The 24,130-nt window shown below is 38.0% G+C and overlaps 1 protein-coding gene and 1 long non-coding RNA gene across 13 annotated transcripts in view; one reads left to right on the top strand and one right to left on the bottom strand.

Annotated features, from left to right (window-relative positions):
* LOC100708763 (potassium voltage-gated channel subfamily KQT member 5) overlaps window positions 1-24,130 on the top strand; it is a 112,092-nt gene that overhangs the window by 59,799 nt on the left and 28,163 nt on the right. For all 11 annotated transcript variants that reach the window (XM_025897533.1, XM_025897535.1, XM_025897534.1 and 8 more), the window contains exons 2-3: window positions 21,484-21,574; window positions 23,545-23,671. In XM_025897533.1, the coding sequence (XP_025753318.1) occupies window positions 21,484-21,574; window positions 23,545-23,671 (218 nt within the window). The remainder of the gene's footprint in view (window positions 1-21,483; window positions 21,575-23,544; window positions 23,672-24,130) is intronic.
* On the bottom strand, window positions 48-15,215 carry LOC102078131 (uncharacterized). 2 transcript variants are annotated; one of them, XR_003213483.1, is made up of 4 exons: window positions 15,089-15,215; window positions 14,856-14,900; window positions 14,162-14,566; window positions 48-447 (listed from the first exon to the last, which is right to left on the bottom strand). It is a non-coding gene; the product is annotated as an uncharacterized LOC102078131 (long non-coding RNA). The 2 variants fall into 2 exon arrangements; XR_269689.3 differs by lacking the exon at window positions 48-447 and having other exon boundaries at window positions 13,472-14,566.

Genomic DNA, 24,130 nt, shown 5'->3' on the forward strand with positions numbered 1-24,130 from the left:
TGCTGTATTGGGCAGAATTTAGTCAAGTTTACACATATGATCAACTAAACGGTCTTCAATCAAACTGTGCTGAAGGTCAAGGTCACATTTGTTGTTTTAAAACACACAGTAGTGTGTGATAGGTCACGAGTCACTGATGATGATGCTGGCAAGCTGAAAAAGTGTGGGATGCGGTGGAATTGGATGGTAAAGTGCAACCGGGAGAAACTTCTACTCCAAAATGAGATCAACTTTATGAAGTTGGCATCAGGCAAGACCAACACAGTCGTTTAAAGTTACAGTGTTTAAATGATCACCGGTAGATGTCAGCAGATTGCAGTCTGAGTTCTGTCTTCTTACACATCACGATTCAAGTAGCTGCTCTCTGTCGTTCATCAGTAGTGAGTGTAGGCTCTCGGTCCGCTGTTTACCTCAGTTGGTGTCCACATCTATTTACTCTGAAAGAGGCTGTAAAAGGTTTGTGAGAAGATTTGATGAGTCAGTGAAGCTCACTTCTGTCTGATGACAATGTTACTGAGGTGTTGAGGATATCTTGAACAGTAAGCGCTGTTGTTGTGTGACGTTAGTGGAACTTTCTTGTAAGTCGATCTAACTTTGTTGAACTTTGTTGAACTTACTAAATAAATGAGGGAGTTCAATCAAAGCGTCCATCAGAAGGAAAGACTTTTAGGGCACTCGAACCTAACGTTAGCTGGCATACTGTTAGCTTATAGCTAGCTGTTGTTGTGTAGTCGGCTCGTTGTCAGCTGTCTGGAGACGTGAAGGCTAAATATTTGCAAAAATGTCAGGAATAAGTACGCTTGTTTGCATGTTTTTGTGTGTCAGATCAAGAAATGAGGCTTGAGGTGAGGAGAAACAAGATGCCAGAGTTTTTGTCTCTGGCCTTTATGTTTTCACTTCTTTGTACTCCTCTCAGTTGATAAAATACAGACACAAATTAAAATTTACAAAATTTCTATTAAGTAATCTCAAAAAAACTTTAAGAATATCTTGCTTGCTATTTACCTCTGTAAACAATATACTCCAACATTAAGAACAACTAAGTTTACTTAGTGAAGAATTTCCCCCAAAACCCATCTGTATTTAAATAAAGCAGCAAATAATGAAGATCTGCATAATATTAGGACATATAAATGTGCATATCTCTAAATCTGTTGCCAGTTTTGCTTAAACCTGTCACATTGAAGAAATTATGCAAGCAGACTTTGTTTTAATAAAACCAGCTGAATCCCTAGTAGAAAGAAAAATCAGTCATCAAACTTTCAGCGCTTCTTTATTATTCTTTCACAGCTATTTTTCTTCTCTTTCTTTTTTTGCAGGAGAAGATAAATGATTATATTAAATGTGCGTGGTGCCACCCTCCAGTAATACTGCATTAGTTGTAAGATAATATAAATGAGATAATTAGGAAATTGAAGCAAACCAGTGTTCATGTGAAATGGCAAAAAGGGGATCCCATTAGAGTGGGTAATGGTAGCTGCAGCAAATGCTCATTAGTGCTACACATAATCCCTTATTGTCCCAGTTAAAACTCCCACAAATACACACTCATGTACACAGGAGTCAGCGGTCAAATGTCAGTCATTTCTGTTATATAGAAGCATGGAGAAAGGCAGCTGCACTTGCTATCATGACAGACAGCTCAGGAAATAGCTAGCAGTCCTGGACACACACGCACAGACACACACTGTTGGCTGCAGTCTTGTCAATATACAACAGCTGGGCACAGCCTAAATCAGAAACACAAGTGTGAAAGCATGCAGCCACAATAGTCTGTGTGAGTGTTTGTGCAGAACCCCAGCAACAGTGTCTAATGAACCTGCTGGTTACACATTTTGTGATGTTGTATATACATTTTTACGGAGCTTGTTTATTTGTTTTTTATTTTTTAAACAATATTAAAAAGCCTTATAAAATGGAAACGTTCTTTTTTTTCTCATAGTCCATTGCATGAAACATCGAAAGTTTTGACACTGGAAATTTTAATACGTATTTTTGTTGGGCTTTTTTGGACTTACGTTAGTCAGCTCAGGGAAAATATGGACTACATATGGATTCACTACATAGCTGCTAGTTTCAGGTCATCTTATTATAATATACAAAATTCTCTCTGTGTTTGTTTCGTTGTCTGCCAACTCCTTGCACAATCAGGAGCTGAGCAGCCAAACTTGGTAAACAAGTACATCGTAGACTCCTGATGTTTCTTATTGATATCATATATTATGGCATCATCATGTTGACTAGAAACCTCCTAACAAATGGCTAAAATGACCTGTTTTTAGCTGTTCTTTACTCGCTATACCTTATAATAGCATCACATCTCAGGCCCATGCTACACTATCAAATAAAACATGAACTTCCTTTTACAGTTAGGAAGGAGGATAAACATGTGCAATGTGCCTTCAGTGTAACTCGATTTCACAGTCAGATCCAGCCCTCGCTTGTCTTGTCTTGTACCAAAATGGCATCCGTGAAAAAGCTCAGCTTGAACCTTCGCAGCAGGATTTCATTAACCAGCAGGTGATGTCACAGTGGCCATGTCCATCTTTTATATACAGTGGGACCGTTTTCCCTAGCTCATACTGCGTTGCATTCTTTGTAACTGCATGGCCACATGGCATCCCGCCAATATGAGGACGAACTAGTTCAAGTTGTAGATTGAAAGCAGATAACACCACTGTGTAGCATTGTTAGATTTACAGCAAGGGGTGTATTTATAGGACGATATTCCCCTGTGTGCAGTGTGCAATTAATAATGCCAAAAGTCCCATAATGTAAAAATCAGTATAAGTATAGACTTATAATAGCCTAAAAGATGGGAGATGGGAGAGAAATCAAGGGGAACAACATGCAGGAAAGGGCCTGGGGCAGACGCAGACCTGCGACTCTGCAGTAGCCTTTTGGCATACAGTTCCTCAACTCAAACACTGCGCTACAGCAGTGCCTCAGCTATGTCATTTGTTTTAAAAATAGTAAATTATGGATGCATATTTATGCACCTTTTCTCACAAGGTTTCTTTCCAGCCCTTTATTTGTATTGTAAGCACAATAATTTCTCATAACACACTAGAACAGCGCAAAAATCATTTTGCCACTGTGAGTGAACAGCATGTTTTTAATCATACTAAAGCTTTTCTTCCAATAAAAACATTCACACCTACTATTTCTCTTAAGACCTGCATGGGATAACTGTCCTGAAAACGATTTTCAGCTGCTACTTTTCTAATCTTGCGCCATTGTTGGCATTTTAAGGCTATTCAGCGAAGCTACGTTACTATTACAGATACAGACTACACAATATTTTCCAAAAATTAGAGCCAAGACAGTTTGAACTAAAGAAGTCTTCAAAAAAACATATTCTAAATCAAATTAGTTGCAAGACACTGGTCTGTCTGATAGCTACTGCTATGTCTGAGTGATTACATAAACAAAGCGTTCACCTTTTTTTGAATACTTGGACTGAAGCACCCTTTCAGGGTGGTGCGACTGATTCTAACTGACAGCATTTGCTTTTCATCAGAATGTCAATCGTCTTTCTCATTCCTTTTCTTTTCTACTAGTCTTGTTTTTTGTCATCAATATAAAACAGTTCAAGTAAGTCATGTCAGATTTTATGTGTCATCTTCATGCTGTGTCTGTTTTCCTTAACTTAAAGTATTTAAAGTATTTGTGGTCAAAGTACACAGGAAACTGTCAATGTGGTAATAATTACTAGGAAGAAGATGAGCATAACAAAAGAAAGAAATAAGTAAACAAAGGGAAACGTAGGACAGGAGAAGCTTGGGAGAAACAGTGGGAGAAAGTAGCAAGAGGACAAAATAGAGCAATAAAAGTAAGAAAGGCAGACAGCTGTTAGGGAAGGAACTGATGGGAAAAAGACACATACTGAAGACATTGCACTGTGTGTTGGTTAGCGTTAATCAGGGTGGGCAAGAGCCTCGCAGGCTGCGCTTGATGGGAATTGACATGCAATCAGCTGAAATAATGATTGGGATCTGACACAGGACTGTGGAACTGGGTAGGAGGTGTGTGTGTGTGTTTGTGTGTGTGTGGTGAAAGAGAGGAGACTGAACACCAGCCAGGACGAGGCAGCATCCACAAAAACTGTCTTATTCGACTTGTTTTATCTCCTTTTATATTCACTGTAGAATCACCACTCACGTTTCAACATCACAGACAACAATTGTTCATGAACCAAAGGTCAAAACTAAAGTGTCCCATCGACATTCCTGTGTTCTAGAAACAAACGTGTGTTTCATAAAAACAGCAGAGTTATTTGAATTACTGAGTGATTTAAACAGAAAAGTGTAGAGTTAGATTATGAATACGTTCATTTGAATTTTAAAGGCTTCCACATTTGTACAATCTTGATTTTCTGTAACCTTGACTGTAAAATATTTTCTTAGGATTTTTCACTTCTTTACTGTGTGCAAAACATGACTGTGAGTTTGCTTAAAGGGAACCTGTAATTATCATTAATAGAGAGAGAGAGATAAATACCATAAAGTATATCAAAAGATTTACGTGGCTCTTCATTCTTGCATCTTTAAATCTACTCCAAACAGTCAAAAAAAAACCTTCATGACAAGAACTGGCACTATATTTATAATAATTTTTTTTCTTTTAAAATTTTATCTTAATTCCACAAATATTTTGGCTTGACAGCAAGTTTGTTACACTTAATTGTATAGCACCAAAAATGTCAGAAATCAAAAACCTGTAAACAAATGATTAAAGAGAATATTCATATGAATAATATAAATGTACAAATAATAGGTATCTACTCAATGTTAGACAAGATGTGAAGCATTAATATGCAGATAAAGCAGCAGCTCATGCAGGCTACCGCACAGGGAGACAGGATAGAAACAGATGCGGCGTGCTGAGCAGTTTATACACATTCGTTACACATTTGTGCACAAAAAAATGCAAACACATCTCACTGATACCCCGCCTTCAATCATAAACAAATATGTTACACACATCATACACAAACGTACATGCACATTGGAATGCCCACAATTTCCCCACCAATCAGACATCAAACAGCAGTCTGAGGGTTCCCAGCCAGAGCTTTTGATCTGGTTAAATGGGTGTCATTCCGGTACACATTTCTCCAATCTCCTTCCATCAGCAAACAGCCATTTGTCCCCATCACTGATTATCCATCTTATCTGGAGGCCATCAGCTTGGCTGATTAGGACATTCCCAGAATTCCAGTTCTTCTTGGCTGGTGGAATTTCTGCATTTCTGCTGGTTAAAATGTGGTATGTTACTGCTCCCATTTCACCATAATTCTTTAATTTCATATTTTATCTGTCAGTCTCCTCACCACACCACCATTTAGCACCTACATAGAGTCATGGGAAAAACAAAGTTTTCCCAGGATTCTATGCAGTCCTGTGAAAAGAGGAAGTGTACAGTGTTCCCATAGGAATTAAGAGGGTAAGTAGAAACCAAGTGATGCTAATCAAATGCACTTGATTAGCGATTGTGACCACCTCTTTAAAAGCACAAGTTTTGGCAGTGCATTAGTCTGGTGAGTTCAGGTGTTTTATCCCAATGCCATGGTTTTCCCAGTAGTCAAAAGGTTTTTTTGGTCATTTTATATTCTAAATAAGGTTTCACACTGAAGTTGGACTTTTTTATTAAATGCAGTCATGCTTCCAAACAAATCTGTAGGAGTTTCCAAACAAATAGAGTGCATTTCTGTGTGCGGCCTTGAAATGATTTCTAACCACAAAAAGGAGGGCCCTGCAGAAAATGTTTGGGAGCCACTGCCTTAACATGTGCGTCTGCATGTACACACGCTTTCCACACTCTTCCGCTGCAGTACTGGAGCAAGTTTCTAGCCAACTTGTAAAAATGTCGTATTTTAGCTCGTAGTGCATCTTGCAGTGACCCTGTACAAATCACAGTCCCGCAGTCAGCACAACCTGCCAGCCTGTATTTTATTAGCAACACAGATATATGGAGCCCAAAGACAGTCAAGTATGCACAGTCAGGAAACAGAGGTTTTTACACTTCATCCCTCTCGTCTAATACTCATGTCACTAATGGTAGGCAGTATTTCATTCCCTCCCCCTCATTAGTTCTTCCATTTCACTTTCTCTGTGAGAGGTTTAAGATAGTGCTCTTGTGTAATAGATAAAAGTTAAAACGTTAGAGCTCATTTCATTGGTTTTATTTCTTTTTATTTCCAAAGACTTTCCATTTTAAAAGCTAAAAAAAACAAAGAAAGGAAATACATAACGTCACACGTTATAAATTACCCGTGCACATTAAAAGACTTACATGCTTCTTTTTTTAAGAGATCCCAAAGGAAAAATGGGAAGAACCCAGTACTGCAGCCAAGAATGATCCAATAGATACACCAGACACTGTTGACTGACGTAATTTCTTTCAAAAATAGCTTAAAAATCTTTACTTGGCAAGTTGCTATTCTATTGTTAATATTTCATGGCTAATTAATCTATTGATTTTTTTTTTTTCTTTTACTTTAAGTTTTGGTGTATTAGCTGTTGGAAACAGCCCAATGTGGCTGTTTTATTCTCTGTTGATTGATTTTTCCATTAACCAGTAAGTAAATGGTGTATTACTAATAAGCAGATCTGCACATCTTTATTCATTTTCAGCTGTTGTCATTAGTGGGGAATGTGTTTGGCTTTGCATAAATGTGCCATGTGTAGGCACAGAAGTATTGCAAACTCAAGCCTATAGTTTTATATAGCGTTAAATTATTTTTTATGTCATTACCAGTAAAACAGTAGTGTTCATGAAATGAATCATAAAAATGAATCTGGGACAAAAACGGAGTCACTGAGGGCAAAACATTCTCAACTGTACTGCAGTAGTGGAAAGTGTTGATTTGATTAAATCCAAAAGTTGAGATCTATAAGAGTTGGCTCTATTTATCAAGATGTAAAAAAATGACAAGTTCAAATACAGTATGATATGGTACTAGATTTAACATAACACCCCACGTGTTTTCTTCCCTGAATATGGTCGCAAAAGTAGTAAAACTAGTCCCAAATGGTTTGTTTGAAAAGGAGAGAGAGAGAAGACAATAACAGGAGGTATAGCTGATTGTTTTTTTTTTTAACTTGCCTGTAGGCTGGCTACGTCCCATTTCAACCAGACTGGAAATAGGGGAAATAGCCTTCTGCCTTTTTTTTTGGCTTTTGTTCCTTTGTAGTCTCACTAGCTCGCTCACATGTTCCTTTCTGACTCTCTCCATCTTTAAAAAGCCCTTTTATCTTCTCTTTTTTACCTGTGCCCCAATAATACTTATCACTTTAAGTCATCTGTAAAACACACATTTTCCCCATTGGCATAATAAAATATTAATGCCTGTATTCATAATGAAACGTATGCTGACGCTGTCGGGTATTATTTGTGCTTGAAACATTCACATAGATTTTTGTGAAATTAGAAATTTATGTTGAGCATTTTAATCTCTGTTCATCAAAATAATACATTTTGAAGTTTGTCCAGTAAAACTAAATTCTTATATATAAATGGCTTATGTTTAACTATAAACCTGGGCCTCCAGTACAAAAGGAAACAAGTGTGAAAATGCAAATTGGACCAGGTCTATATCTGCTCTCGCCCTTCCACCACTTACCTGAGGCCTGAGTCTCAGCTCAAACATTACAAGACTGTGTGACACAATGACAAGATGGATTATTATTACTATTATTATTGTAATGTGGCCATGTATCACAATGATAATATTACCATGTTATGTCAAATCTCTGTTTGTTTGCCCACAAACTCCCACACAAACAGGAGTTGAGACACTGAAATTGGCACTGAAAGATTGGTCACTGAAGATGCTTACCTATATCAGATATCACAACTTAATCATGTTGCCTAGCAACCACCTACCAATGGGTTAAAATGACCAATTTGTATCATTTACTCACATTTAAGACCTTATAAAACACCTCATTTGTATTTCATGACGGCAAAATCAAATTTAGCAAATGTTGCACATTTTTGACATCTCCAAATTGTGACATTTACAGCATCAGTATTATAATATTACACTCACACATTAGCTTGTACCATAAATTGTATTGTATTTATGGAATACACCAAAAGTTTACCGTTGCCTACAATATGAATGTACTCGCAGCAATGTGATTTCAAGTCATGCAAAATTAGTCCAGGATACAAAATCAGACATTTTTTCCAGCATCTCATTTTATGCATTTTTGTCAGGTGCATGTTATAGACATATGTAACTAAACCACAGCACATGTAAACAGTGCTAATGAGTGCAGTTGAATGCTTATTTTTTTAGAGAATCCATGGTTTACATGGTTCCTTAATGATGCATTTTGTTATATATAAACAAAACTGCCAAACTGCCTTTCACTGTTCTTGTAACAGTGACAATAAAAAAGCTATTCTATTCTATTCTATTCTATTCTATAAAAGCACTCCCAGATTTATTTATCTATTTATATAAACATCTAACACCACCTTTTTTTAACTTTTCTCATTGTGATTAAGTTTATGAATTTGCCAGCAGCACAATCAGGTCAACCGTTACTGTAGCATTGGCAGGTACTTGTTCATTTAAGGTGTTGCTCTGCAACTCTGCAATCAAAATAGTGATGCATAACATGAGCCTTAAGCTTGAGTAAGTTATGAAACAGCTGATAATCTGTTGGTAAAGTTTGATAAATCTTACACTAGAGGTTAGAATAAAATAAAAGGCCTTTATTTACCATTGTTCTTTTTAGATTTAATGTACAAAACCCAGACTTTCTGAATCTGCTTTTGAGAGTGGTGAGAGAATTGGTACACTAGAATGCTCAGCCATGGCACTGACTACTTATCACCGTCATGATATCTGTTTTAGCATATGAAATAAAAGGTATAGTCATATTAATGAGGATGAAAATGTAATTATCATAGGAGGTGGTTCATAAGAAACAATGCAATGGTGTGGTATGTACTCATCATTTTGCTCAATTTTTTATTCTGGCTCAAGAATTTGTGTGGTGCCTCTAAGAGTTTCTAATCAAAAAAGGAATAAAAAACCCAAGAATTGAATTTTACTGGCATTAACTGGAGCACATCTCCAGTGAATCACAAGCAGCAGCAAAAGTAGAAAGCAAAATCTCAGAAATTTGAGATATCGCAGTAAACTGTTCAACTTATCAGTAAAATATACTGCAGAAACGACAGGAAAGATGAAGACATTTAGTAGCAAAAATGTTCTTTATCATTTATGATTCTTTTTGTTTAGCCTCCTCATAATGAGCCTCTCGTTTATACAAATGTGTGACAGCAGACATCTCTTTAGGTGTTTTCACAAAGGCACATCATCATTCTTCAGCTTTTACATCAACCTTCACAGACACTGAAGACAAAAAAAGTAAACAGAAACCCATACTCAAAACGCTTAATGTTCAAAACCTGCAGCCTAGACAGCAGAACAGATGGAGCTGTGTGGGCTGATACATGTGTTTGACACACTGGATATGTGCTTGGACTGAATGTAAAAATGATAGCAAATATGCATGCATAAGCACACACACTCAACTCAAAAAGCTATAAGCAGCGTGTACATAAAGTACAAACTCTCACACTTGCACTGACATAAGTTGCGCTGAGTCAGCTTCTCCAGTTCGGTTTTCACTATGTCTGTGCTAAGGGAACCAGTCGGCCATCTGTTGACCTAATGAGCTGACTCCACCAAAGCAATTCAACAGCCCAGATTTACTTCTCTAATAATTCCCTTATTCACAGTTCCAAAGTTCCAGAGCAGCAGTGCTTTTGCAAACAATTTTTGGCATGTTTTGTGCTTTAATTTTATTTGTTCTGTGTGTTTTTTTTTTTATTTGCTCATCATGCAAGTAAAGCTGGTCTTGTAAACTGTTCAATTATCAGTCAGTCATCTGAACCGCACACTTCTAAGCCTTTAAAACCAAACATAGACTCATCTTCTGCATAAAGAGGTTTTGTGAAATACTGAAAGAAATACAGTATTTTGAAGGTGAGTACAGATTTAAGACGTAGTTTTCAGTTAACATATGCAATGATAAAAATGTATCTCATGCTCAAGGACCTTAAGTATTAAGCCCCTGAGTTGAACTGAGCCTTGCCAGAGGCTCAAACTTTCTCCCTTAGTATCCTGACACATTATATAAATAAAATTCTCTTTAAGTACCTTAAAAGTATAAATATTTCAGACTCTAACTTGGCTTTAACATGGCTACACTTCTGTACTTTATACACATTTGTTTACTTCACTGTTATAGCTTTGCACTGCTACAGTATTTAAAAAATGCTTTTAAATGGATTAGGACTGATGGAGAAAAATATGCTATTGGATTATCATCCAGTGCATTTTTCTTCACATTTCCACATAGGCCAGTTGTACGGACAGGGCAAGACTCAACCCACTCAAACAGGGCATCCTGCCTACTAAATCAAAGGTAAAATAAAAATAAATAAATAAATGTGAAAAGGCAGCAGAAAAATTACAAGAATGATTGCAAATGTCTGATTGGGTGAGCAGCTTACTGCCACTTCCAGAGTTTCCCACTGCAGACAAAGATGTGGCACAGAGATGCAATAAAAACAAACATAGAAACAAAAGAAGCACATACACAAAAGCATGATCTACTTCAGTTAACTCAAGTAACTTTTTTGTTCTGTCTAAATTTCACTGTATTTCCATTTTACCTGTTGTAGCTGTTTTTGAGCTGATTAGCTCTCCTCCATATGGGTAACTGTTGATTCCTGCAGTGACTTCTATTCTAAAGCCCATGGGTACTATTCTTAATTTAGTTTAGATGGCTTGTGTATTATGCTTATTTTCATCAGGGCTCATATTTTTAAAAAGAGACAAGAACTTCTGAACAGGGACCCAACTCAGCTGCTCTGACCTCCTGACTTTGTCTCATCCAGGTTGCCTAAGGTTTATTTTAGCTGCACCCTCAAACATAGCAAGCTAGACTCAGCCCTGTTTTTCACTACACAATAATCTGTGATTGTAAATATGTAAAATTCAACAAGGCCAGTCTAGCCTTAATCTGCTAGCCTCAAAAAACAAGGTCTTAGCTACAAGGCTAAATAATTTTTCCTCCTGTAGAGAGTGAAATAAATAAAATGACGGAAGGAACCTCTCAATAGGTGACACTCATCAAGTTGCTCTTTTTACAGTAGACACCTGCTGGATTTGAATGTGAAGGAATTCTATCGAATATTGATAAAAATGTTGCCTCATTAGAGTGATAAAACTTAATGATCTAAAATGCATTTGAGAGCATTCATTGCTGTTACTACCTATTGTGTAATTAAAAATGCAAGTGACATAAAAACACAGTGACAAAAGAAAAGTGTTTTACAATGCTAAAGAGAAAAAAAAAAAACTTCGTCAAACTAAACTTTTAGCCATAAAATTTAAATTGCAGTCCTGTCTAAAAAAAAACAAAGGAAGTAAATGTGCTGTTGAAATTAGTTACATAAAATGCCAAGATTCAAAACTCCAAGACAAAAAGCCAGACTTAATTCCTGACAAACCATATTGTGGTCTTGGCTTAACTGAGCTCATTTAAGCCGCACAGGCCCTGTACTTGATCAATCATAGTCCTCTTTGGACTCAACTAGCTGGGTGTGAGTAATGAGCCTTCATGCACATGCTGCACATAATCAAGTGGCATTAAAGAAAGCTACCCACTGAGCCCGGTGGATTTCCAAATACACAAAAGGTGTGATATTTTCTGTCATAACGTGCATAATGCAGCTGGCTAAGCCAAGTGTCCGTCTTTAGAACACAGCAAGAAAGAGGAAAGTGTATCTACTCAATCTATACAGCCAGCAAAGAGCTTATTGTAAAATAGATAATTCAGAGTCTTTATCTACACAGCAACTGCAGATTTGTGCTTCTAATTTCCTTGCCTCAGAGGTTTGGATAAGCCTGTGTTTATGTGCGCTCTGATTTCTGAGAAATCAAATGATAAAAAGCTTTTGATTCAAAGTCCAAGGGAAATCAAACACAGAAGCTGAACCCCTTCCCTTTCCCACTCTGTCAGTGTAGGGACATCACTTTTGTTTATGAGTCTGTGTGTTCAAGAGAAACAAATTGTTTAAAATAAATATATATGTATATATATATATATATATATATATATGATTTTCAATGCAGGATACAGTTTTGTCACATGAACTTGTCTACCGTTCTCTCCTTTTTGAACTCTCCTTTGGTCTCTGGTTCACTGTCTGCCTCTGACATCTGCTTCACAGCATTGTGAACGGGAGTTTTGGAGTGGTTTAAATGCTGAAATGGGTGCTGATAGGAATCTCGTGTATTGTGTGTTTGTGTGTGTGTGTGTGTGTGTGTGTGTGTGTGTATAAGCCAGTATTTTTTATGAACCCCGTTAGCTGTTGGCTTTCTTCAACAATGTGTCAGTCTGTGTCTAGTTAACGAAAACACACATACGCACGCACGCACTGAAAGCTTTCCGAGTATTCTCGCACCAGTCACCCATCTTCAGTGCATCCCACATCATGGAAAATTGGCTTCTGTCCGGCTCTTTCTTTCTCTCTGCGCCCGTCTCTGAAGTCTTTCTCTGTCTCTCTTTGCTGCAGCAACATGGCTTCTAGATGTGGCGATGTGGCACGTTAATCCACTGGTAAACCGGTGAAGAGGGATGCTCAGACATACCAAATCTAGATGTCGCAGATCTGAACTGTGCAGTTACTTTTAATTCCCTTTTGCACAAAAAGTTTGGATTGATGTCGTGAATTTGTTGAGACATCTCTAAATCTTTTTCTAAACTTGTGCGCTAAGTAAAATCAATACAGAAAGCAAAAACTAAATAACACCTCTACCCGCATGGGTTTGCCACTTCTTTTTCCATAAACAATCATTTTATGCTAATAATAGCTTCCTTCTGTTGTATGACTCTGGTACAGCTCTCTACGTCTAAAGAAATAATATGAATATGATATGATTATTATATAGAAGTCTTATATTAGAAGTATTTCTGTCAAATTAAAAATGAGGTGATAATAAAACTGTATATGTGTATAGATGGATGGATGTGTGTATTATAAAATCTCCTCAGTCAAAGCATCTGCTGTGCCCACTGTGGGAGTTTTATCAAATTTTCTCTGTGAACTGGCACATGCTGAGCAGTTTGTCTCGATTGCCTCGTAGGTCTTTATGTCACTGACATTACTGGCATTAAATGACGCACGCAGATGCAGCTGGAGTGTGTCGTCCCCACAGACTGTATATAAAGATGGACGATGCATCACGATGCAGCCTCCCACTGTACAGAAGTAAAGCCAAAATATCCTGGAAATTAGCAGGGCATTCTTGGACTAGTGGTGTTATTTGCAACCAGAGTCCATGCTCTTGAGTTCTGTATATAAAGTCTATCATTGTTTGCAGGCTGTTCAGTTCAGCAACATTTAAAGAAGACAAAACAGATCACTGAGACGTCTTCTATGGTTTATTTCCTACATATCCTCACATAGAACATGTGACCCTTAAATCTATCAGCTCAGGATTAAAAGTTACATACGTTGTAGATCGAATGAATTGAATATTACACTTCAAGCTTTGTTCATGCCCTTGTATTCGTACGGATAGGCCCGTCTTATACTTTCTGACATGAGATAGTATGTTCCGTCCACCTATATATTTGACTTCTGAGATTTAAAGATTGACTATTACGTCTTCTCGCGTTTTTCTTTTAGTGGAGAAAGGCTTGATGGAGAAAGCCTTGCAACTCTTTCACAGGCTTGTACAGAAAACTGCCGTGCAGCGCCATGTCCTTGGCCCGGCTGTGTTTGGTCAGGTAGTTGCTTAGATATAAAACCGTATGTTTTATCACTGCCATCATCAGGTAAGATACTGCACTCGACTGGATAAACACAGGGATTAACTAATAGACTGCTGGCAAAGAATCACCCTGGCTCCGTCTTTCTTTCTGACTGTGCCTCCTTCTTTCCCTCATCTTGCTTTTTCATCTCTTTCTGTCATCTCTTTTGGCTCTTTATCTACCGGTGTGCATTTGTGTGTGTGTGTGTGTGTGATATCATTCAGTGACACCTGAGAGGTCCACAGTAGGTCCAGAGAGAAAGTAAAAGGTTGGGCAGACAAAAAGACTGAAGACAGAGTTGCTCCCCTTACCTTCATCTCTATCTCCCTGTCTTGTTTCATTTCAGATGTACTGATCAACCAGGACTTTCTTATTTGGAGATATAGTATTTATAGCTTGAGCTGTGTCTTCCCATTACAGCCACAACTAGCCCTGCTGCTTTCATCCAGGAGAATCTGCTGAAGTAACTCCTATATTGTTCAATCATTTTGATTTGTGGGAGTCAGTATTTCCCCTTTAATCCACCACCGAGTTCTCTGCTGCTCTTTTGTTTCTTGTTTCTGTTTCTTTTGTTTTGTTAACTTGACACATTATGAGGAACATCATGTACTTCTCCAAAGTGAGTAGTCTCGTCAGCTCTCTCAGTTTGTCTTTTTCTCTCCATTTCAATCTTTTCCCCTCTGGTTCCACTCCCTTGATTGAAAGGGTATGCATGGCTGGCACAAAAAGAAAGAAGGAAATAGATAATGATACCAGACAGCATTGTGTGGAAAACCTTGACCTCTCACGTACCCAATCTGTCTCTCTCTCTCTCACACACACACACTCACAGACACAGAAACACACCACACTTTCTCCATCCATGCTCAGATTCTTATTTAATTATAAAAACATCATGCGTGCTCTCTTACTTGGCTGCTCCCCACACTTGTTTAAACCAACCGTATCATGTTAGTATGCGCATACTGCAAGCTTTTACATCACACACAGACTCACACATCTTACCATAAGCTGCTTGATGACTTTAAATCTTCTTCCAATTTCCATGTCCTGTCAGAGACAAATTATTATCCACAGAAAAGAGAAAAGTCAAGTGGTCCTCTCTCCAGTGTCATTGTTCATATCAGTGTATAACTTTTTACCCTGATGATATCAGAAATTTAGTTTACTTTACACATGAATCTGAAAGTGGGAAAGTAATTTCCCACAAATAAATCAGCTGAAATCCTTCTAGTTACCTGTAAAGTTGGAGGTACATATTTGGAAGAAATAACAAATTGCGTAGCTTTGAATTTTGCTATATATACGCACATGAAACCTTAAGTATATGCTACTGAGCATACTGTTATATCAAGATCAAGATTAGCAGTTGGTTCATTTTCAAGAAGGAACAACTTTTAAAAGTCATCAAATTGGAAACTGCTGTGCAGCTACTGTTTGTTTCCCGTTGTAGCCTACTTACCTTGTTTCTATTTTAAGATCTCATGTTTGTAATGAAACCGCCCTGGGAGTCCAGGCTGCAAATCTCCAGGGAACTGATTACTCACATACTCACCTCACTCTCCTGGCTTTTTGGTATTATTGTCAGTTTGTGGAGGAGTGTTAAAGGTGTGTGTGTGTGTGTGTGTGTGCGCGTATACAGTATATATATGTGTGTGTGCAGTTCCTCAGATTGTTCATCAGCAGTAAGTAAGAGGTCTGTGTCACATGCACCAAAGGGGGCAAACTATCAAACCTGCAGTCCTCCACTGAGAGTGTCAAGCACCAACTTAACCACATGTTGGTCTGACAATGTGATGCAAAAGTTGGCCAGCATGCAGTGGAGCAATCTAATAAACAAAGTTAGCTAACATTTAACAAACTGGGACATCCACCACAAATGTTCTGAAGAGGAATGCTGTGAAATGGAATGGACTCTAAACATTAGCGATTAATAGGCGCTAATGTCAGTAAACAGCAGCGTTTTTAGCAACAACAACTATATGAACCATATATGAGACGACACACATTAAATCGCCTGTTAGATTAATATTGATATTAATTAATATTACTTTTGTGTCTGAGTTGGATATAGAGTTATGAGGTGATGGAAAACTTGTACTTGTGCAAATATCTATCATAACCTCTAATTCTTTAGTTTAACCTGAGCCAGTAACATTAAAGTCTTCATACTAAACACACAGGCATATTGCATAAGTCTTTACAAGAAATGCCATGATGGAGCATTTTGCAAATGCTAATATTTCTTTCCAAACACTTACATGAAGATGACTTCAAGCAAGGACAAGTTTCACCATTGCTAGTCAGCTGCCAACATCTATTACATTCTCAAAGTCAGCACCATGAGTTTTTTTATTTAATTATATCTTTTGGGACATGTAGCTGCTTTAAAACCACTGGATCTGTTTTTCACAATGTGTTGTTAAAACATTTGGAGATAAAGTATCTGAATTTCAGGAGCTGGACCACGCCTCCAAACGCGCTCCTTCCGGTTCTCATCTATTCATTCTCGTTTACGTGCCCCACCCTCCCTGCCCTTTTTAATTCTTTAACTTCTTCACTTCTATTTAGTACATGGGGATCGGCCCGGGAGCCGCCGCCAGTCAGCTTCGAGGCCTTCCCCAAACATCAGCTCAATTCATGTCCAAGCCTTTGTCTTTATCTTAACCTTTATCTACTAAAACGCTGTCAAACATAAAATAAGGACGTGGGCCCAGCAAGTGAAACATCTGTTTTATTAGTTATTTGCAATAGTATTAGCATTTTCTCAATAGCCTTAACGAAAACTAAAAAGATATATTTAATAGAGTCTTGCTTGAGATACTTGTACTGAATACATACTTGTTACTGCATACTCAGCTTTCTCAGAATTAGCCACACAGATCTCAGCTCTTCTACTTTATTTGTGCAGCTATCTCTAAAAAGTGGCACATTCACCAAGGAACTGTTATCAACTATATCTCTCATCAGTTCTTCCTTGTTCGTCATGTCTGCCTGCATCCACTGAATAATTTCATCATCAACCGATGTCCGACAAGAGATGCAACAGATGGAAGACACACACATGTTCCTGGATGCTTAAAGCAATGTTGATACTATGCTGATTTCAGATGAGTGATGTAAAATTATGGCACTTTTAAAAACAGAAAGCCAAGAGTTCATTAGAATTTTTCATTATTCATAATCACACGGTTGACTCAGAAACCCGCAGTCATGCCTTCTTCTCATCAGCATGTCTAAACAATAATCATCTGATGACTGAAATTACAGATCCAGTACCTGTCCACCAAATGGTAAAGAGCTGTCTGATGTGATGGGTGATCTTTGCATCTCCTTCCTCAAAAAGGAAAACTGCTGCCATTGTAAATATAGCGTGGAGCGTTCATCGAGAATGCCTCTGCTTGTGTTGTTATAAACATCAAAGAATAATAACGTGTGTTTCCAAAGTTATTCATGTAGTCCCCGATTGGAAATTGCAGCAGCTATTCACTTTCAACTGATGGTCTGATTTTGCCGAAGGCTGTAATCAAGGTCTCTCATTGCTCTATTTTCGCACAGTACACTAAACCGTTCAGTATGCACTTTGGCTTGTACTCTTTCACTCGTTTTATTTATTCACTAAAAGCCTGGTACTGAAATGTGATTAGAAAGAAAATAGCAGAAACATGAGGATGAAAAATAAAAACATCTTGAAAATATGCAATTGTCTAATACACAATAGAGTTAGAAATTACATTTGGACTCTGAAATTTAGCCAGGCTTCATTTTATTAAGTCAAGAAATTTGGGAGAAAAATTCTTTAACCAATTTCAAATCACATCACAGTATAATTTGTACATGTCATTGCTTCTAAAATTACACGCTCTTACAAAGAGTACCAATGCAAACACGCAATTGATGCGCTAGTGATGCATTTTTATGTTTTTAAAATGTAGTGTGTGGAATAAGACCTACATATACACCACTGCATGCACACTTTAGGTGTCTCTGAAAAACTTTTATAGGTCAATTTTCAGAGTGGCGTGTTTAGTGAAGCTATCTGTGTTTCCAAAAGGTGTCAGATTGGCTGAAAGGTCAGCTAGATCGCAAGACAAAGAAGAGCACTACTGCTTACCTCTGAAGTTACAAGCCAACTTCTGCGATATTACCCTCTAAAATGTTCTGAAACCAGTGCACATGATTCAGAAACTCTTTTGTCTTCATATTCATAATTTCCTGCTGAAATTCAGGACTCACCAGCCTAAATAGATAAATAATTTAATGAAACAAGCATTCATAGCATCTAGCAATGAAAAAACATGCTGTGCAGCCACATTAGAGGGAGAATTCTTTAAATGGCCACACTTGAAGGATATGTTACAAGCTAGGATATATTTTGCTCCATAAAGTAAACATAAATGCATCCATCCAGTCATTTCAGAGAAGTTGATCTGGTCTCTTCCATAAACAAGAGATGTGGAGCATCCCACACTGCTTTTACAGAAAGTGTTTTTGTAGTCTTCAGGAGTACTTCTCCAGGCTTCTTGAAGGACAGTCCAAATCTCTTCTTTGAATCTTTGCTGCAGCTTGTGCTGTCATCATGATCCCTCACTGCTCTGGGGAGGCCAGTTCATGACTGATAGTGCTCCACTGTGTGTTCCTCCATCATTATGCTTTTACTGCACTGCCAGTATGTTTGGGATCATTGTCACACTGGTGAAAATGAAGCTGTTGCCAAGCAGACATTTTCTAAATAGTATCACATGGTGCATCAAAATGTGATGATGCTTTGCTGCATTCATAAAAACATCATTTTGTTTACACTGTTGTAGCCAGCTCTCCTGATCTCCTCCACGCATATTGATTTGAACCAAAGGTTCATCATTCTATAAGACATGTAGTTACTCATTTTCAGTCCATTTCTTTTGTAATTTGGCATACCTGTCAAATGTTACATTTCCTCTTTCCCTTCCTTAACAGTGGCTTCTTGACAGCCACTCTTACGCCCACTGGTTGGAAGGAGGGAGTAACGGGACAGCCACAATAATTTTGAGTCCTCTTAAAAGTGAAGAAAATTATTCAAGATTGTACAAAATGTGGAAAGGGACCATTAGGTTGTGTCTAACATAAAAGAACCTACGTGTCAAAATTACTTAGTCCTCTGACTCCCACCACAAACCTTTTACAAACAAAAGAACTGCTCCAGAGCAGCACCCCAGGTGTGCCAAAGCAAGGAGAGAGTGAGAATCTAACCACAGGTAAGTTTCCTTTATGGGAGAGTCCTCAGTCCTGGTTGGTCCTGGCACAAAGACATAACCTGCCATAAAGACATAACCTGCCATCTAGTTTCTTAAATGGAATAGGATTGAGTTAGGAATGACCATGATCCTAACAGGAAAACCAAATTTTTTCAAAGATAACTGACTGATTGAAGCCGGTCAGCACATAATTTTTAGTGGTCAAATTAGTGGGTTGGCAAACAAAGCCAAACACATTGCCTGGAAGTGTGTTGTCGCTGCAGTGAATGAGGTGGAGCAGAGAGATAGAACCGATCCACCGCAAGCTTGGACACTTCCCAAACTGCTAACGCCTAACAAAAATCATCAGGAAAGTCATGTTAAAACCTGACCTGGCTCAGACCTGGTCTAAAGGACTACCTATGCCTGGTTTTCTACTTTTCTTGACAAGTTGTCCTGAGGATCAGTGGTTACACACACACAAACAACACACAAACTTCTCTATCACAACTGGATGCTGCTTTTAAATGTGCTCTTCATGCTGTCTGTCTGCATGACAGTAAAGAGCTATTAGACAAGGAGCCAGTATCAGATGCAGATGTGCGCTGGAAGTTCGAACCATCAGTCCTCTGCTGCTGTGAAGCACGCAGCCAGGTACACACATGAACATTCACCTCACTTTTCATATTCCTTGTGGATCCCATGGAAAATAAATCCTGACATCAATCATACAAGGAAGCCAGAAGAGAGAAAATAAAATGTGTCCAGAGAAACAGAAGGCTGAAGGAAGGAGAGATTACAGTTGGAGGATAGGAGGTGAGGAGGGAAACAATGTGGGAGGGATCAGTAAAGAATTTGGTATATTAAAGAGACAAGTAAGAGCGAGGGTTCCGAAAATGAGAAAGGGAATAAAACTGGAAAACAAACCTTTAAAAAATCTGTGGGAATGAGACCATAAATACATAAATATCAAAAAGACAGATGGCATCTTGGAAAAAAACAAAAACAGTTCAGAGTTACTCTGAAGAACGGTAGGCTGGGACTGCGAGCAGGTGCATATGTTGCCTGGAAGCTGCATTATGAATTTTAATTTGTATTTGCTCATTAACCAAGTTGCCATATGACTTACAAGAGACTGAGTGGTTTCCTTGCGGGCAGCAGTGATGTAGTTTGTGTCTATATTGTAATTTGAAACAGCACGTTGGAAATTGGAGCTTTTACTCCGAGTGTATCCATGTTATTCCAGATCCATACCCCACAGTTTCACTCTGATTATGACTCAAGCTTTACAGTAATTATCAGAAATCAAATTACAAGGATGTGCACAAAGTTGGTGTGGCAGAGGAGGATGCTAGGGATAGAGTGAGATGGAGGCAGATGATGCGCTGTGGCGACCCCTAAAGGGAGCAGCCAAAGAAGAAGAAGAAGAAAAAGAAGAAATTACAAAATACTTTTTTTTTCATGACCGGATTCTAAGAGTAACAGTTTTGGATTGACATACAGATTGTGAGATATCAGCTCTGACATACAGATTTTCCAGTGACCCCCCTTTATACCGATATTTTAGCTTTTTTTTTGTTTATGTGTTTTTTTCCTGTGAAATATAAATAATAAGTTCAGTGTCTATATAATCTCTATGAGCCAAAAACTCAGACCTCAGCGAGCTCTAGATGCTCAGTTTCACACAATTTTTCTATTCTTGGCTCTGCATGATATAATTGAGAGTGGGTATAACTAAGATAGTATTTCACCACAGAAGCCCCGTCCAACAGTGCTACCTTTCTGTTTACAAGGGGCAGCCAATCAGAAGAAAGTATGTGTATATGAAATGAACTGAAGGGCCATTGTAGACCAGATAAGGATCATTGAGGAAGGAAGAAACAGCTCATTTCGAACAGGAAATCATGCCAACCTGCTCTAGTAGAGTAATAAATATATTAAGCTGGAAATTAATATAATGGCTCCCCTTTAAAGGGATTATTCCTCACCCTAGGATAACTAGTCAACAACAGAATGTATTTACAGTCTTTTGAGGCCTATCAGATCCTGCAGCACTGTTTCAGTTGCTTGTTCAGCTTGTGTTATTGTTACTGTGATAACCATTTCTTTGCCTTCCCTCTGTTCACTAAATTACAGTGCTGTAATAAAATAAAGGATGCTGAAGCTTTAAACATTGTTTCGTCAGAAACTAATAAGGCCCTCAACAGTTTAAATCCAGATTGTAGCCTGGTGGGGGAGAAATAATCACTTCCAGAGAATCCCTCTTTCTCGTGAGCATGCCACTGAAAATACGTGCATTACCTGAGCTAACGAGTCTAAACCTTTACGAAAGTCTAAATCATCTTTATTACACATATATGTTTTGTACTAATATGTGTGTGTGTGTGTGTGTCTGTCTGTGTATTTTGTCTTCAAAGGTTTATCCTGGTATTCGGATGTCTAGTTCTCTCTGTGTTTTCCACCATCCCTGCTCACCAGGAGTTCTCTTCACACTGCCTGCTCATCCTGGTAGGACACACAAGCAAACAACCACACACAAATGCACCTGCACTGACACCTACATGCACAGACACACACACTCCTACAAATAGTTGGACTCGATCAGTATGTGTCTCCTGGAGAGTGCTTATTGGGTTTACATTGTATGATTTTGTGATAGAGTCATGCAGTAAAATAACTGTGTGTGTGTGTGTGTGTGTGTGTGTGTGTGTGTGTGTGTGTGTAAATCAGTTTGTTAAATCAGTCAGTTTAACAGTGTGTACTTTGGACGTGCTTGAGCAGAAAACAAATCTGTCAGCTGAGATAGTGATAAAAAATTAAAAGATATTGCAAAAATAACACAAAACTGTTTACTTTTTGTACAGCAGAGATATTCTTGAAGTGCTCATGGTGAAGATCACTGTGGATGACTGACAGATCACACAGTGAACCGTTATACACAGTATAACCAATATTATATAACTACTTTTTGTTAGTGGAGCTGTAGTGGCATACAGTATTGTTTCTTCCTATTATTTGGATTTGTCCGATTTTTTTAAAGGAACGGCCATTTCCAGTCGTGAGACTTGCATGAGAAAAGTGAAAGGAAAGCAGATAGCTAAGGTTAGCATACGTTAAGCAGACTTTCTAAATCCTTGTAAAGCTCACTGATTAACATGGGGTATCCTGTTGGCTTACCCTGTTATACTGAGTTATTACTTTATAACACTTTTATGTAAGCACAGTCACCTTCTGGAGTTTTGTTACTTTTTTAACCTTTATTGGTTCATCTCTTTAGATTTTAGCTAAAAGCTGGCTGTGACTTTATATTTCATATATCAGAGTTCTACTAATCTTCTCATGTAGCCCTGTACAACAAGGATACTCTATGTTGAAAAAAGTATTTGTCCACACCTCATAATCTTTGAATTCAGGTCTTTACAGTCCCATTTAGAAATAACGCACCTAGCAATGCAGTCTGCCTTTACAAAAATCTGTGAATGGATCTTTTAAAAGAGCTCAGGGTTGGAGCACAGTACTGTAATAAGATCAGTAATAATCAGATCAATAATAATCAGTTTGTGAAGGTTCTTCCCTCCTAGATATTCCACGATCAAATGAAATGGTATAATTGCAAAGTTAAAGCCTTGATGGAACCATAGCAACTCGACCATGAAGTTACAGAGCGGGGTCCCCAAGTCCCAACGCTCTGCAGACTCCTTAACTGGAAATTTCAAAACCTCTGGCATTTACAGCAACAGCTCATTTACACCAACACAAAAACTGCACTAGGAGCATCATATCATGGGTTTCCATGGCTGAGCGTCTCCTGTAGCCTTAATATGGACATGGACCAGTACATTGACCACATTCTCCAAAGTAAAGTTTTTCTTTTCAAAGAATTGTTATAATTGTGACTCATTATCAGCATGAAAACAAATATTTTGGCAGGCTTTAGTCCAGGTGTTAGTGTCTACTTTGATGAGTCAAAGTATCTGCAGTAAAACTGTCTTTCTTATTACAGACATCTTTACTACCAAAGCAAGACAAGCAGAAGTTTAGCCATTAACTGTGTTAATGGCCTTGTAACACTGAATTATCACTGTAAGTCTGACTAGTGAATCAGTCTGCATTATGAAAAAAAACCAAGGAACTGGCACACCTTAATGGAAAACAGTCATTAACAATGTTGTAAATTGCACCTTTTCTTTTCCTGCCAGGAACATCAAATTGTTTCATGTAGTGACTATAAATTACCCTCATTAAAATGCATAAAGGAACAGTGATTATAGTGCAAGTGATGATTTTTTTTTTTTTTTTTTTTTTTACAGATTTACCTTTTTTTGACTTTTTAAGTCTATCTTTATGATGCTACGAGGTTCAAGCATGTGAACTATTGTGTGTGCGTCCTGTGAGAGTTTGTGATGATTGTGGTGTTTGACTGTCTTTATGATGCTACAAGGTTCAAGTGTATGAATTATTGTGTATGGATCCTGCAGGAGTTTGTGATGATTGTAGTGTTTGGCCTGGAGTACATCATCAGGATATGGAGTGCTGGCTGCTGTTGCCGCTATCGAGGCTGGCAGGGACGTCTCCGCTTTGCCAGAAAACCGTTTTGTGTCATAGGTAGGTCTGTGTGAAGATGTTGCTATGTAACTGTACAATTTATGAATGAAGCCATTCACAACTCCAAACAGTTTAATTGTGTTTGTATAGCGTTCTCTTAATATTTTCCCTGTGATGTTACACTATAATTTCTAATATAAACAGGTTGATAAGTGGGAAGTTATACTATTATTGCAACAATGTTGATAAAAACTTGTCTTTCCTTAGTAACTACAGCTATGGGTAGAACATAAAAACACACATTTTTAAAAGACTGCAGTTCTCAGTTCTTATTTTGGTGTTCAAGCAAGAAAAACGACAATATTCTCGGGAAATTCAGTGAGACAAAATACGTATGATATCTTAAAGCTGTAGATAGAGTGACAAACGAAGACTAATATATATAACATGTAAATCAAAGGAAACAAACCACTTCTAGCGAATCAGTAGTTGTTTTAAAGGTGACGGATGACGGGTTGG

This window comes from Oreochromis niloticus, linkage group LG13, assembly GCF_001858045.2.
Source record: "Oreochromis niloticus isolate F11D_XX linkage group LG13, O_niloticus_UMD_NMBU, whole genome shotgun sequence".
NCBI lineage: Eukaryota > Metazoa > Chordata > Actinopteri > Cichliformes > Cichlidae > Oreochromis > Oreochromis niloticus.